The sequence below is a fragment of the Tympanuchus pallidicinctus genome, unplaced genomic scaffold (assembly GCF_026119805.1).
Source record: "Tympanuchus pallidicinctus isolate F22 unplaced genomic scaffold, pur_lepc_1.0 scaffold17, whole genome shotgun sequence".
Taxonomy (NCBI): Eukaryota; Metazoa; Chordata; class Aves; order Galliformes; family Phasianidae; genus Tympanuchus; species Tympanuchus pallidicinctus.
The window spans coordinates 19,378,826-19,395,758 of NW_026294690.1; the positions used below are offsets into that span (position 1 = coordinate 19,378,826).

The following is a 16,933-nucleotide window of genomic DNA, read 5'->3' on the forward strand; positions in this document are numbered from 1 at the left end:
GGTGCAGATTTTTACAAGCGTGGTGTGCAGGCTCTGGTTCATAGTAGGTGAAAACGCACAGCTAATGGTGGTGATTATGTTGGAAAATAGTGTGTTGTAGCCAGCAATGCGCTCCATCCAATGGTGCTTTTGTGCTCTTTGTAGCTGTTGTACTTCCCACAGAAATAATCACACAATCACAGAAACACCAAGGTTGGAAAAGACCTACAAGATCATCCAGTCCAACCATCCACCCATCATCAACAGTCCTCTCTAAACCATATCCCTCAACACAACATCCAAACCTTCCTTGAATAAATAGGTTGCTCCAAAAGTAGTACCTCCTATGTAGTTCCCACATCATTAAATCCACTGAAAAATCTACCTAGGCCCATTAACTTAGTAAACACATTTAGAAGAGTATGTAGCTACACCTCTATGGAAAAAACCACTTCAGCATTCTGATGTTATACAAACCAAGATGAAGTGATCTCGTGACTGTCACAAAAATACAGTATGTCATCCACCTGCCAAGCAGACTACTCACATACTCAATGCATTTTAGAAGGATCACGCAGGAAGAGAGATGTTCACCTGTTCACAATACCCACCCTCTCAAATGTTCTCCCTGATTGGTTCAATTCAGGGAACAAACTGGGAGGAGTGATCTAAAGAAGCTGCACATCTACATTCCCTGAGAAAACAAAAGAGCTGATTTGCTTCTGATTTCTGTTAGCAATCAAATAACTCTCATTTTCTCATTAATAAGAAGAGGTTTAACAGCACAGTATGGACTATGAACAACTCCAACTATGGAGTTGTTCCTCCTTCACTCACTTCTTGCCTTGGGGAAGCAACAGAGAATAAACTCTACATGACAGATGCTAGCCACAGTGTTTAAATTTGTTCAAATCTTTCACGCTAAAAAGAATTGAGAAAATGTGATTAAATGAATAAAAAACTGTAACAAAGTGAGATTAAGGTACTACTCAGAATTTCAGAATTAGTGAAGCCTTCAAACAATATCCACATTAATTTATAGCTCAGTACATTCATTTTTTAAGCCCAGGTGTGATTCCATAAGAATTCTTAGGGAGTTATTACATCCAGAAATGCAAAGCATCTAGGGTGAAGTGAATGCAATTCTTTATTGCACTCACTTCAGGAGGTTCACTGTGATACAACAGCAGTTCTGAAATCTACGGCATTAGCATTTGACTATATTGTAGGATACTGTAATGGAGAACAAGTCCTGACAGCTGGCCCAGAGAAATTCAGGAGTCAGTTAGGTTTTTTTGATGGATAGAGAGAAAGCAAACAAGGGTCAGGTGGCAGACTGGACAACGACTACACAGTCTCATGCATCAGAGCATCCGCTGCACGTGCATTAAAAGACTCAGTAAGAGGTTTTTGCAACAAGCAGCTCCTGCTATATCCAACCTGGAGCTACATATGCAAACCTATATACTGTCTAGATTGCTTTCAGACTGGAGAACAGCATAAGAATTATTTCCAAATCATATTTAGAGATTGTGAGGATTTTCAAATTGTGTCAGATCAAGACTTACTAATTCGTACTCAAAGTTTCCAAGCATAAACCTTAGCTATCCTACCATTTCTTAGTGGCCAAGAAATTCAATAAATCAACTGATGTATCACAAGTAGAATCTGACTCATTCATTCAGTGTGAAGATGAAACACATTCATATAGGAGATATTTTTAAATATCAGATTCTTAGCTTTCCTTGAGTTAATTTGCTTATATGACTTTGTATATATGAAAGTGTGTCAGCTGTGTAAACTTCTCTTTTTCCCATCTATCTTTTTTAAGAGCCACGCTTCAAAGGTCAAGAGGATTTTTTTAAACTGAACTCAGCATACAGATCCTTTAAACTCAGGGAAAAAAATTCTAATCCTAATCAAAGTAAAGGAAAAGCACAGCTGCTTTCAGTGGACTCCACTGGGCATTCGGTTAGGACAAATCAGGGGCTAAGACAGCTATTGGCTGGTTAAATGTGCAAATCTGGTATTAATTAAAATATTTAAAGTACTTTCCAGTATTCTTTAGATTCCTGGAAAGTCTGAACTCACTGCCTAAAATTAAAAAAACAACACAGGAATTGTCCTCGTAGGAATCTTTGCTTTGAATTAAGGACTATCAGTTGCCCAGTCATTGCCTACTGATCAGCTCACATGCTCTGCACATGAGGCGTGGGATGCCTCAAGTTCCCACAGAAATCCAAACAAGAAGGAAAATATATTCCATTTTGAGTATAACTGTTAAAAATACAGTGCAAATCTCCAGCCTCAGTGCAAATCTGGAACAAGTACACTGACAGCCATGACTATCCTCAAAATACAACAGTTTAATTGATATTAGAAAAAATTCATTTATATACAATTTCTGACACTTTTTCTCTAAGATATTAAGACAAAATTCAAGAGAAGGCATTCTCATGGAAGAAGGCTGAAGTAACAGCTTCCCCTGAAGCCACCCCAAAGAAACCCAAAGAACTGAAAACAAGGCTCTTATTGCGTATCTCCTGTTCCATCACTTTAAGTTGAATGGGGTAAGGGGAAAAAGTTCTGCAAGATGATCACTTTCTGTTAAATTCATGATAGTAATGAGTTACTTTGCAAACAACAACTGACTTCATTCCTTTTTAATCTTATTATGGGGTCTTGCCATTGTCTGTACAGATGCAAAGTGGTGCCTTTCTTCGCCTATGCTCAGCATTTGTTACCAAACCATAGCTGGAATAGTGAAATTGCTACAAACCTGCAGCCAAAGAAAGATATCACTATGGAGATTTTCACTCCTTCTTTTATGCATTACAGAAGATGCCACGAACAAGTTTGCTCTGCAAGCCAGCAAGAGCCCACAAGTGAGATGAATCCTGCATTACTTCCGTGTACGAGCAATCTTTATTTCCTAAGTTTTGTTCCCAAGTATTGTCATCAGCAAGGATGTGATGTTCCCAAGGAACCACTAGCCCTGTACCTGCATCTGCAGCATGTTTTTAGTAGTATTGTGTAGAAGAATATCCTAAAAAGACAGGTTAGAGAAGGAGTCTGATTTCCCATTACAGCATAATACTTTTTGAAACACAGCAGCAACATAGCTATGCTTTAGTATCCACTGCTACATATTCCATATTCTAGCAGGCTGCTTACAGAAATCTACGCCAAGAAAAAAGTAATTGTAAGATAGAAACTGTTCAGTTCCTTTCAGAATAAGAATCCATAGTATAAACTTATTTAAAGATAATCCATTATATTTTTCATTTTATTCTTTAGCTTGATAAACCATCTCTTTGCATTTACTCTCTAGTGCTCATGTTACAGAAGATACCTGAGCTTCTTCCCATAAAGAAAAAAAAAAAAAAGCTTCCCTTTTTCTATGCTAGTTTACATAAAACCCAACACAACCTCCTTAGAGAATGGAAAAGCAGTAAGTTCTGTGAGTCCACTACGGATATAAGAAGATCAGCAAATAATCAGTGTTAAAGCACATGGAAAACGCAGATCCCTGATATCAATGAAAAAAGAAAACACAAGAAAAGAAAGAAAAAAAACCAGCAACACACATCAACTACATCAAACACATCAACCACATTACCTCACAGCTATTTGCATAAGGGTCCAGAGGCAGTACAGTATAAGTACAGAGACACAAGCTATCCAAAGAGAACTTAGCAACGGTTCTATTGGATACTGCCTGCTTCTGTAGCAGAAGAGGAGCAACTTTGAAGCTCAGATGTGCAAACAGCTTTAAAGGCAGACGCATCCAGCAGAAGTCTAAAACTACAAACCAGGTAATCATTTCCTTTTTAGCTGATTCTAACTTTCCTTCTAAAGATTGCTCTGAGACAAACAGCCTATGCAATAATCTCAGGGCTGTAATCGCCTGTTTAAAAAATGCACAGAACTTCACAACACTGTGCATTTAAGTTCTTTATGCTTTATGTTAAGCTAAATGATTTGTATGGTAATATTAAAGATACATTCCATTCTGTTGAAGGAACCCACTTACTGGGAAATAAATCAGTGGTAAGTGCCTTAGAAATTCCAGCGTTTAGCTAGAAGAAATAGACAAACACTTGTTATCTAGGCAAACAGTAATAAAGAATATGATGATTATTATGTGTCTGAAAAATGTGTGATGGTTTCCCAATGAAATAAATCTCTGTAGCTACACAGAACAGCTATCTTCTTAAGCAGAAGAAGATATATATATCTACAAGCAGCTGCTTCAAATGCACAGAAAGAGATATTTAAAAACTAACAGGCTAGTGAGAACAGGCTTTATCTGAAGGCAGAATGGAAGTGCTGTAAATCACAACATCATTTTAAAAAGAACCCATCGCAAAGGAATTGCCTGGTGGGCATTGCTAGTGATACATCTGTGCACCTCATGCATGGCAACAGTTAATACAGTGTTTAAGAGGGAAATTATTTTTGCCTCTTTACAAAAGGAAAAACAAAATTTCTGGCTTTCAAATCATCTGTACAACACGAAGTTAGATGTTTGAAGTGTTAATTTATACATATAAGAAAAAAATGAACAAGTGCCTGGTTCCAATTATGAGGAATTTACATATTCTTGGAAGAATATAACAGAAAACAGGAGGGATCTTCATAAGACACTTCAGTCTACGTATCAGTGACAAATTTCTTTTTCAGTGTCTGGAATCATGGCCATTATTTCTAGATTTAACTCCAACCTCCTCTCCCACTGTTCTCTCTCCCATGGAAGTTGCAGGAAATCAGAATGCCATCTATCCAGCTGCCAGTGCTACTCCTTTGCCTGACCTTGTCTGGTGTTTGCCTCAACGGCAAGCAGTCCCCTCCAGAAGTAAGTGAAAAAACGGGAAGAAGTTCCCTGGATGACATCCTGCAGAGATCTAGGAGCCACATGCTTCCATCTGTTGTCAAGAAAGTTGAGAAGAAAGAAGAGATGAATAAAGGTATATATAACACTGGGGACATCCCTATAGAAATATTGGTGCACTCCTTGGCTGAGATTATTAGTCAGTGTATTTATTTCACAGACTCTAATTGCGGATATTCATTACTCTAACAAAGAGAAGGAAACGGGCACACAGTCTGTTGTAATACACTGACACAGTTCTCAAAAGAGGCTTTCTTCTCTAAGATCTCCCAGCTTAAGCAGTACCACAGCATTACTAAGTAATCTGCTGTATGGAAAAAAAAAAAAAAGAAAAAAAAAAAGGTAGAAGCCAGCCACGGTATCTGCCAACCTGGCAAGCACTTTTCTAGGGAAATCCTAAAAGGAAGACATTCATGGAAGACATTTCCCACTTTTTGACCTTGTACCTAATGAGGTAGGAGTGCTCCCATTCACCTATTGCCTCAACCTTCAAGCTTCCACACTCCAACAAAGATGGGCTTTACTATGGCTGGGAATGTAGAGGCAGCATTAGTGTCACCTGATAGCTTGCAGATGCTCTTTTCTCACCAGTCACAGCACTGGAAGCAAATCAGGCTCAGTGGCAAGCAGCAGCACACAGGGGCTTGCCACCAAAGAGGAGCACAGAGACCTTGAAGAGGGGGAAGAGGAGCTGGCCTCAAGTGGCCTTGGAAAGAGACTTCCTGCCTCTTCACATGAATGCTGAGAGTTTGTGACATCAAACTAAGATCTGAAATATTAAGCAGAGCTTAAGAATAAGAAAGAGATACCAATAGAGTTAGGATAGTCGGAAATACTGACTTTGCATTCAAATGTACACACTCCTGCTTCTACTCTTACCTCAGCCCCACCTTTTCTCCATCTCATGACCATGTCTAGCTTTTCCTGTGTACCCAGCTACTGCAGCTGATGTCTGCCAGCTGCCCCGTATCTTCAGCTCACCTCGTTTCAAATCAACACACCAAACTTTGTTATTGCATGCATTCCCACTTTTTTGCAGCTAGTTCCTAACACATCAATCCATCCTTGGTAAAAACTGTGTCAGAATTGTTTTGACAGAGGCCCTGCAGAGTGATCAAATTCAAGACCACTGTTAACAATGTAATTAAATGCGTATAACAAACAGCAGACTATGATCTGTACTCCACAGACCTTAGTACTCCACAGACTCACACTTCAAGTTCTTTAGTGAGGATGTATAGGGGTTAATTAACATTATTCTTCTCCTTGGACAGAACTAAATGTGCCTCTACCACAACGGCTTTCCAAAAGACAACATCCTGGAAAAAGATACATAAGCGACCTAGAGAAGAGACAGCATCCTGGAAAAAGGAATGCTGAAGAAGAGGCATCTTTTGGAGACATTCAGAAGAGACAGAATTTAGGGAAAACAGAAGTAGAAAGCTACCTTGCCAACTACCTGGAGCTGAAAAAGCGACAGCATCCTGGCAGAAGGTCACTGTGGGACCAGTCCACTGACATCTCTAGTTCACAGCTAACTTACTTAAATGAGTTATCCAGGAGGCAGCATCCAGGCAGAAGATATCTGATGTATAAGCACCAGCATCCTAGCAAGAGAAGCTGGAATGATGAGCTAGACCTAGATGATCAAAACTGGGAGAAAAACCAGCACTTTGGAAAAAGGGACAGGGATTCTGACAGCCCAGATCATGCAGGTCCCTGTGATCTTCAGCATTCTGCCATTTGTAACAAAGGAAGCTTGTTACTTGACTTAGCAGAAAAATCTAGTAAAGAGAGGTTAGAAGAAAAACGTCAGCACCCAGGAAGGAGGTCAGCACAGGGAGAACAAAACAGAGGAATGAGAAAGTAATTGTTTATCATTTGAATATGGTGAAGTAAAATGACAGAACAAAAAAAAATGTTTATTCCCTTCTGGCTTCCTGCTGCTGACCTCCAAACCTATCTTTCAGTGAGTGAGTGTCCTCATCTAAACCAGTGGTTTTGTCACACACCTCAAGTAAAGGAACTGGGAAGCACTCAGCTGAATAGAATAGGTGAGTAGTGCGCTTTCACCTCCCTCACTCTGTGAAATTAAGAATACTCAGTTCCTTTATGGGCCTAGAGCCTAGAATATTCACGTTACCTGTGAACTACAACAAGCTCTTTAATATTCGTTCTGATGTTACTATACTAATTACATCATTTCCTTTCGTGTCAGTGAAATCAGTACATGATTGGGAAAAAAAAAGGAACACATGCAAATGATTTCAAAATGAAACTGAAAGGCTTTTCAATTCTAAACGATACGTTAATGAGACCTCATGCATTACAATCTATCCAAACAATAAGAACTGAACAGATAAGGAGACTGCTCCAACTGCAACAGGTAAGATTACTGGCTTCATACTTTGACTTGGAATTGAAAAACAAAAATTTCATAAAGGAAGCTGCAGAGTGCAAAGGGTTACTGCATCCCAGAATAACTCAATCTCCCAGTTGTGAAGTTGGCTGTGTACACCTCACCTTAGAGCCTCCATCCTGATGCGTTAACATTTCAGTCATTCTCCTTGAAATATGTCTTCTCTTTAGATATGTAAAATGGAAACAAAAAGAAAATCCTTTCTTCAGTCAGGATTTCTGAGTTCTTCCCTCTCAAAGGAATGCTTTCCCTTCTGTGATGAGACTCACAAAAGTGTTTATTTGATATAAATGATTCAATAAACATAAAAAGTAAACTCCACATCCTTACTGGTTGTGCAAGCATACTGTAGCAGAGAGAAAAAAACAATCCAAGCTAAGTCAAAATAAATAAATGAACACTAGGAGATACTTTTCTAGGTAGAAGCTTCTTGCATGCTGGTCAGCCCTTGTTTATTTGTAAGACTGGTTTGCTAGCAAACAAATGTATTCCCTTTTAAAATCCACTACCTGTATGACACACAGGAACAGACAGCAGGGTTAAGCCCATAGACATTTTGTCATCCAGTTCATAAGGAACTTCAGTTGTTTGAGTCTGGTCTTGGCAGGCAAAACTGGTTAGAAGCAGACTTGTTTTGAACAAAAGAAGAAAGCTCAACTGATCTATGCTGCTCAAACCTTCTGAGTTCCATAACCTTTTGCAACTTAGCTATACAGCAAGTCATGCTAGCATGTAAATCACTGAAGAGGAAACCGAGAATTCAGTGTGATTGATTGTGATTGATTACTACGCGCACACATACACGTCTCTTAGAATTGTACAAACAATCATTTATTTGAAATTAAAATACTTCTATATGTATTTGCATGGTCTGCAAACACCAGTCTTCTGTGTTTTGTTCAAGGTCTCCGTTTTATAAAGATGTCATTACGTGAGGTACGTACCTCATGCACTGTGCTAGCAGTAGAGAGAACAAAAATTACAACTCTGATTTCCTGTTCACAAGCCTAAACATAAGATCTACTGATTTTTGCAACTAATGCATTTTTACTGTGAATTGAGAGTTATTCACATTACTTTCCTGTACACTTGAATAGGTTACACCATGTCAGTATTTCAGTAGAATGTTATTTTCTAAAGAACGAGCACGTTCTCTACTCACAGTGATCTCTCAATATCGTCAAAGCATGTGAAGTACCTCCAATGTTCTTTCTAAAACTGACTGCTTCCTCACTCTGTCTCAGAGCACTTCCTCAGCTACAGAAATCAGTGATGCCAGTGGGCTTAGCTACCTTGAAGAAAAATAATTAACTACATCAGCAAGCTTGACTGAAGTCAAATGCTCCCAGGCCGATCAATGCCCAGCATGGTCTATCGAACAATCTGTAGCTCCAGAGATAACACATCGTTTGGGATATGACAGCTGGCAACCTCTTCGTTGACAGGGACTTTCTGATTAATGAATGCAAAACAAACCCTCAGAGGGCTGAGATGGGAGCACACTGTACTGCCTGAGTTTCTTCAGCATATTTTCACTGTAAGGTGCCTTTTAAAATGTTCAGGTTTCATTTCAAAAGGGAAGAAAAGATTCATCTAAAGAATACCATTTCATATAAAATTTCCTGCAAGGAATGAATGCCTCTGAAATATCAAGAAAACTTGGTAGTGCTACACAATACCACCAATACTTGCTAAAATATATATATATAAAATAAAGGGGAAAAAAACAGGAAAGAAATAATTACCAAGTGAGTAAATGGGCAATAGCAAAAATGCATACCAGTATAAAGATTGTGCTTGCTAGACAAGGATGCTGTGGAATGGCTAAACAAAAGCCAGGGTTGAGGAAGGGAGAGAAGGGGGGGAACTGCCTCAGATCAAAGTTGCTATAGTGCAGCTGCAAACAGCTGGTTTGTCCTGCTTGGTTTTGCTCATACAACCTGCCATCCTGAGCAAATCACATACAAAATTTATTACAATAAATCAATCATTTATTAAGAAGTGTGTTCTCTCACTGTGGTCAGTGAAAGCTAGCACAGATTATTTTATGCAAGTCTATTTCTTCCATTAGCTGTACTTTAGGCTTCAGTGCATACAGAACTGCCAGGTTAGGCCAGAGGATCATCATCTGTTCAAAAGCTCTCACCATGACAGTTTTGAAGGAATTGATTGCATTGGTTTAGAGCTTTTTTTTTTTTTAACTCCCCAAAAGCAAAATCTAAGCTGACAGCAATTTACTGTAAATCAGATTTATCATTACTTCATAGAATCATAATTATCATTACATCTACAATTTTTAAGATCTCCCTTGATTTGGAGCTTGTCTGGCTGGAATAACGTAAGCAGACAGACACTAGGAGAGCTCTGACCTATTTCAACTACTTTCCTGAAGTTTCACTACTCTAACAAAAGATCTTTGGAAAATGACAGAAACACTCCCAGGGATTCCTGGGCATATGTAAGTAATCCCCATCCCAGCTATTGAGACACTGAGCAGTTGATTACAAAAGAACAGTAGAAGAGTCTTCAGAATGAGCTTTGTTTTCAAAAGGAGGGGAAAGTTGGAGCAAACAAACTGTGCAATTAACATTTCCTTCTTTTTTAACTGCTCTGACCATTACTGTTCTATTCCCCCACACACACTTTTGCTAAACTATTGCAATTAGCTCGTGCTGAGTGTTTCCAAGGGAACGTACCCTTTATTACTACTTTTAATGACTTTTACTTGGAGAAAGTTCAACAACAAACTTAACATCATAGCTGAAGCAGAGTCACTACTTGAATGGTAACTCAGCTAATGCTAACCTGCCAACTAAAATTTCCAGGTACCTGTCAGGGCACTGCTGTGAATGAAAACTACAAAAAAAGCAGTTGTAGCAATTGAACAGATCAATACAATGGGAAAGGCACTAACAACAAGGGCATGGTGATGAAAGGACTAGCACAATGGAGAGGTGCTACAAAGGAAGGGAATTAGATTGCTCACCCGCATCAAAGGATCCTAGGATCGAAGTGGAAAGCTTCGCCAACGAAGAATCTCCATGCAGACCCTTCCCCCGTGGAAGACGGCCCTTACATGAGCTCGGAGGGGAGTGCAGCCACGCTGTACCCCTTCCTGACACACTGCTGAATTGTTTTCACCTGTGCTCCCAGGGCTGACTCAGTCCTTTCCCCAGGTGCTCAATCAAAGATTCACGCTGTGAGTCAACAGTTCCCATACAGCAGTCAAGTGGAGAAGCACAGCAAGTACAGCCTGAACACAGATATGACAAAAAAAGATATAGAGGGGAGCATACTTGTTTTTTTGGAAATAGATGGACAGTATTCACTCAAGTGCTAAAGCCCCACTTTCAACAAGAAGAGAGTGAAGGCCCCACACTTACAGGAAGGATTCATTCTTACAAGGAAGGATTCAGGCTGAACACAGAGGTCTCTGATAAAGATAGATGGAGAAGTTCCTTGAGAACACTGTGCTATCTACAGCTCCCTCACTGAGACAAAGCATGTCAGATACTAATCTCACGTGCTGATCTTAGCCAGAAGGTAAAGACAGCTCTCGAGTTCACTGCAGCCACTTTCATTTGAGCTGACACGAGTGAGCCAGACAAGAAAGCTGGCACAAGAAGTGCTTGGTGACATGAGTAGCACCTTCCTTTGCTACTCACAGGTAACAAAACATTGTGCCTTCCTCATGTTCACATGAAAAGATGGCAATCTGGTCTGAAAAAGGACAAAACTGGAAAACACACAAATACTCCTGCAAAATGGGATGGAGGTAAACCAGGTATCAATTTGTCATACCAGAGGAATTTAGTTGATTGCCATCATTAATGGATATCCTACCTGAATGTAAATGAGTATGACTCAGTACAAACATTTTAATAGATAAAAGATATTATGGAAAATGTGAAATCATGAGAAGCAAAACAAAGGAAAGTGACCTTCTTTGAATAGGATATCTGAAATATGATTGTTTGAAAGAAATTTCCACAGAGAAATTTATGCTTCCACCATCAGTTCCCTTTTGACTCAGAAACCACTGCTGATGTGTAAGATGCCTGAAGGAACTATTGTAAAAAAAAAAAAAAAAAAAAAAAAAAAAAAAAAGAGGGGGAGAAGGAGGAAGGCAGAAGAAAAAAAGATGACAAATAAAAAATAGAATCGGACTGTACAAAAAATTCTCAGAGACAAAGCAGCCAAGAAAAAAAAAACCAAGCACGCCACCAGGAGAAGCTCTTTGGCAGGTTGTATTGAAGAGGACATCAACAGCAGCCCTGCTGAAGAACCACAAATCATTCATTGTTAAGCAGCCTCCTCCTCTTGTGAAGCAAGCAGGTAGCAGTGAGGAGGTATCCCACTTACTGACTTCAGATGTGCTGCTCAAATGGGAATTGGCTCCTAAACAACAGGCAGAACAGAACAGAGGCTGCTCAATATGGGCCTCCTCGAAATCTGAAATGGATCTCAAACATTATGTAGACGTTGTGGTGTGCAGATCCTACAGTTACAACATTAAATAAAATGTAAACACGGGAATTCTGATGTTTCTGCTTCTCTTTATAATGTAGCTGCTCTGTTTAAAATGCTGCTATTCCACAAAACTCAATACCAGTAGGCCAGAATCTTTTGCTGTGTCAAGGGAAGAGATAAATTGGTATGGACAGCAGGCCTGCCAGTACTGAAGCAGTTAAAAGGCACATCAGGTAAATGGGGCTCAACAGTTAAGTCAGCTGCAGCTCTCACAAATCATCACGCTGTCAGTTTTGATTGATGAGTCTGTAAACATAGGAAAATCGTAGTTTTGGCATAGAAACATAACTCCTATAATCTCTTTGGAGACTAATTAAACAAGTACTCTTTCTATCAAAGTGTTTACTGTAAGACAAATCGAGTACACTGAATATATGAGGTTCATTAAAATTAACAGAGATTTGCAATCCTTTTATTTCTCTCAAAAAAAAAACCAACAACAAAAAAACCTACAGCAAAAATGTTAGTTTAGACCCATCTAATCAAAACTAACCAACCAAAAAAATTGTTTTCTCATACAAATGAAAATTAAATCATTTTGCATTACTGAAAATATTTTGCACTACCCATCTCAATTTTAGAAGGTTTACTTTTTCTTTTTTTTCCAATTTATCATTAAATTACAAAATTGAATTTAGGCCAATTTCAAAACCGAACTTCCATTTAGATTGAGTAGTTGTTTAGTTCAGGGAATGCTTGGGAAGATGATTTTGTTTTTCTACTCTTTGCTTCTGCCTCAAAGGCTGTATTGAACTCAACATCATAAATTTCAGATCGGGTGAACTTTTTTTTGTGTGTCAGTGAGTAAACCATATTTATGCAAAAATGCTTCACTGCATTTCTTGAGAAGCAGAAAGGCATTATAAAGAATTATCCCGGGTCTACATTTTCCTCTCTTATGCTGTGATCAGATTCCATTATTTTACATTCCAGTTCCACTGAAGTTATTACAAGAAGTCAAAGCACATAAGAGAACCCAACTGAAATGTATTTCTAACAGGACTGCTCCACGGCTATAGGGCTGACACTTTCCATCTTTTCACTCTCCTCTTGGCTATTAGTAGCAATGGCCAAGTCAGCACCAGACCACGTCCTAACATTCACCACTGTAGGTATTACAACAGCTCATCTATGCCAACACAAACCAAGGTTATTCCCTACCGCTCTCTCGACGATATACAAACCCAAATTCTGCTTTGGGAATGGATACCACTCAACACATCTCTGCAGCTGCTGTGCTAACTTTCTCTATTGCTTCCATGAATCTAAGAGACATCCTATGAGAATTTCTCTAAAAGTGTCTCATACTTCCACAAAGATCCAAATCCTGTTAGACAGATGCAGTCACTTGATGGGAAGTGAGTTCCTCAGAAAGTGCTAAAAATAATTTATATGCATAAATATGCAAATAGCATTTATGTTTCAAAGTGTTGAATGAAATTCCCCTTTTCAAGAATGACCTACGCAATACGGTGTTGTTATTCAAAACAATTAGTTTAGTGAAATTTAATCTCAAAGGCATAACATGCAAAAGAACACAATTAACAAACTAAAGACTCAGTGAAAGGTTTGATTTGTAATAAACATCTCAGCACATTACCTTTCTCATCACAACTCACTGCAGCCAGCCCTTGTTGCTGTGCTGTTTGAATTCAACATTAAGCTACTGGACTTTAATTGCTGTATTTACCACTTTAAGGAGCTTTTAGAATTATCCTACTGAAAACAAGCAGTTACTGAAGCTACAGAGAAAAGCATATTAAAAAAAAAAAAAAGTGTGCTCTTTGGTAGTCTCCCTCTTCTTTTTACCTGACTCTTACTACTTCTCAATGACAGATCAGGAGAGGGCTGAGCTTGCAGAGTCGTTGGGTCGCTGGCCTCGCAGCTTTCAGGCAGTGTTATCCTGAGTGCTGCAAAAGAAAAAGAAAAAAAGCAGATGGTTTAGTAGCACTGTGCGCTGTGAAATCCACTGCAAAGAGCCCCAGCAAGTCCTCGATCGTTCTCAGACAGACTTCTGGTGCCATCTAGTGACGAACGCTTCTTCCATTCTGCACATCTCTTTTCCTGCCCCCTCCTTACTCTCATATTAGCAAGCCATACTTCTGATTAAATCAACAGAACGCACACACACAACAAGAAGAAGAAAACTGAAATGCCTACAGCCGCATCATCACAGGTCCTGCACCTAATTTTGTATTTTTAACTCATTTCCACTATCACTTCTCTCTACATACTTCCTCCCATCCAAGCCCAGATCTCACTGCCCTTTTCTATCTCTTCAGCTCTTGCCAACTTCCCAGAGGCACCTGTACATATGGAGGATTCCTTCACAGGCTCAGTGTGTTACAGATCACTGGCCCCAGCAGAGGTCCAAACAAAAGGGGCAGGTAACAACACAGGTAGTTGGTTTGACCTGAGTTTGCACCAGACACGAGTTGTCTCAGTGCCAGAATCGAAGAATCATAGAATCATCAAGATCGGAAAAGACCTCCAAGATCATCTAGTGCAACCATGCCCACTGATCATCTCCCTCATTGCCAAATTTCTGCCTTCCTTGAACACCTCCCAGGGACAGGGTATCAACCACCTCTCTGGGCAGCCTGTTCCAGTGCCTGACCACTCTTTTGGAGAAGGAACTTTTTCTTAATATCCAACCTGAATCTCCCCTGGCACAACTTGAACCTATTCCTCTTAGTCCTATCCCTATTTACATGGAAGAAGAGGCCAACCAACACCTTGCCACAACCTCCTTTCAGGGAGTTGTAGAGAGCTGCAAGGTCTCCCTTGTGCCTCCTCCTCTCCATACTGAACAATCCCAGCTCACTCAACTGTTGAGGTGTTCCTGACACCTCACAACTTTGTTGTCCTTCTCTGGATACACTCCAGGGCCTCCATGCCTTTCTTGCAGTGAGGGGCACAAATGGAACACATTACCTGAGGGGTGGCCTCACCAGAGCTGCGTACAGCAGGATGATTACCTCCCTGCTCCCGCTGACAACACTATTTCTTATACAAGCTGGGATGTCACTGGCTTTCTTAGCCACCTGGGCACACTACTGGCTCACATTCACCTGAGTGTCAACCAACACCCTCAGGTCCATTTCCTCCACACAGTCCTCCAGCCACTCTGCCCCAAGCCTATAGCACTGCAGGGGGTTGTGGCCAAGGTGCAGGACCTAGCAGTTGGTGTTGGTGGTCCTCATCCCATTGGCCTTAGCCCAGCCCAGCCTGTCCCAATCCCTCTGAAGGGCCTTCCTACCCCCAGGCAGATCGACACTTCCTCCCAACTTGGTGTCATCTGCAAACTTACTAAGGGTCCACTCAATCCCACTGTCCAGGTCATCAATGAAGACATTAAAGAGGCCAGGCCCAAATACCAATCCCCAGGGAACACCACTCATGACTGGTTGCCAGCTGGATTTAACTCCATTCACTGCCACTCTCTGGACCCAGCCCTCCAGCCAGTTCTTTACCAAGCACTTTACCAAGTGCAAGTGAAAGGCTGCCAGCTTCTCTAGGACAACGTTTCTCTACGAAGCTGCATAAAACCCAGGGAGATCCTGCCACAGCAAGTGAACCCTGGAATACACAGAGCCTCAGGCTGGTTCCTGCTCTCTTTCTCCAAGGAGAGGAACACAAGAAGGAAAAACAGTGCCGAGTTGCACGAGGTTCATTCTCTTCAAGCATTATACTAGCTTAACTCCACACACGCCTATGCAATGCAATGAGAAAACCTAGGAGCTCTGTGAGATGCTTATGGAAAAAAGGCTTTTCCAGATCTAGACTATTGAACAGACCTGCCAGGATGTGCTCAACCTGTGCTTCAAATCCTTCCAGACAAATCAGGGAGAGTCTAGAAGTGTACTTTTTACATAACAGCAGCATGAAAAGCTAGCCAGGGTTGGAAGGGACCTCGAGGATCATGAATCTCCAACCCCCCTGCTGCATGCAGGGCCACCAACCTCCACATTTAATATTATACCAGGCTACCAGTGCCCCATCCAACCTGTCAAGGGCCCCATCCAACCCCATCAAGGCCTTGAACACCTCCAGGGATGACGAGGCATCACAGCCTCTCTGGGCAGCTGCTCCAGCACCTCACCGCTCTCTCTGTAAAGTTTCCCCCTGACATCCAATCTAAATCTGTCCAATCTAAATCTCCCCTCCCTCAACTTCAAACCATTTCCCCCTGTCCTGCAGTTATCAACCCTTTCCAAGAGTTGATTCCCCTCCTGTCTGCAGGCTCCCTTTAGGTACTGAAGGCCGCAATGAGGTCACCCCTCAGCTTCTCTTCTCCAGGCTGAAGAAGCCCAGCTCCATCAGCCTGTCTTTGTAGGGGAGGTGCTGCAGCCCCCTGATCATATATCAGTTCCATTGTAAGAGTTTGATTTCCCATTACGGTTTTGCAGGATGGTGGAATTACAAATATAAAATAGGTCAGATCCACCGGTGACGCGACAAGACGCTGAAGGCTACCGCAGCTGCGCCCGCGGAGGGTCGGGCCGCTACCAGGAGCGAGGCGCTCTGTGAAGGAGCGGCCAGGCGCCGGCACGGCTGCCCAGGGAGCGGCGGGGCCTCCGCCCTGCGGGCGCCCCAGGAGCGCGGAGCAGCGGCCCTGAGGGACGCAGTCTGCGGGCGGGCCGGGCCGGACTCGGTGATCTGAGGGAGCTTTTCCAACCCGGCCGATTCTCCGGTTCTAAGTGACGGCCGGACCGCGGCGACCGACGCGCAGGAATCCGCGCTGCGGTTCGGTGGCCGGGCCGTAAGGACGCGCGCCTCTGCTCCTCCCCGCGGCCGCTTCGGAACGCCTTCGCAGTCCGTCGGCCCGCCCAGCCGGAGTCCCGCCCCGAGCACGGGCGCCTCACGGCCGTGACGCCGGACCCGTTTCGCGCGTCGGTAGCGCCCCCGCCGCAGGCCGAGCCCAAGTCCCGCCCGTCCATCCGTACCTGGGCGCTCGCTCCGCCCTCCGCCGGGCTCTGCTGCTCCGGGCCGCTCGGGATCCACCGAGAGAGTGCGAACGGCGGAGACGGGGCCGCGCAGCTCCTGCCTGGAGCCAAGGCGAGGGGACAAGCCGGGGAGCGTGGGGCCGAGCCTTGGGGCTGGCGGCGGCCCCG

The 16,933-nt window shown here is 42.0% G+C and overlaps 2 protein-coding genes across 15 annotated transcripts in view; one reads left to right on the forward strand and one right to left on the reverse strand.

Moving 5' to 3' along the window:
• The window catches only part of TMCC1 (transmembrane and coiled-coil domain family 1), a 108,438-nt gene extending 91,556 nt beyond the window's left edge, over nucleotides 1-16,882 (reverse strand). For 5 of the 14 annotated variants that reach the window (XM_052678666.1, XM_052678656.1, XM_052678658.1 and 2 more), the window contains exon 1: nucleotides 13,629-15,872. The gene's annotated coding sequence lies outside the window, so the exon portion shown is untranslated. Of the gene's footprint in view, nucleotides 1-4,791; nucleotides 4,905-7,393; nucleotides 8,080-10,275; nucleotides 10,542-13,628; nucleotides 15,874-16,765 lie in introns of those variants that run through there. The other 9 variants (XM_052678662.1, XM_052678663.1, XM_052678661.1 and 6 more) reach the window with 7 other exon arrangements.
• Nucleotides 3,584-6,923, forward strand: TRH (thyrotropin releasing hormone). Its single transcript, XM_052678683.1, is given in 4 exon segments — nucleotides 3,584-3,794; nucleotides 4,736-4,946; nucleotides 6,145-6,707; nucleotides 6,709-6,923. Coding segments are annotated over 3 exon segments (783 nt in total). The 5' UTR covers nucleotides 3,584-3,794; nucleotides 4,736-4,750; the 3' UTR covers nucleotides 6,733-6,923.
• Nucleotides 16,883-16,933: the final 51 nt, after the last annotated feature.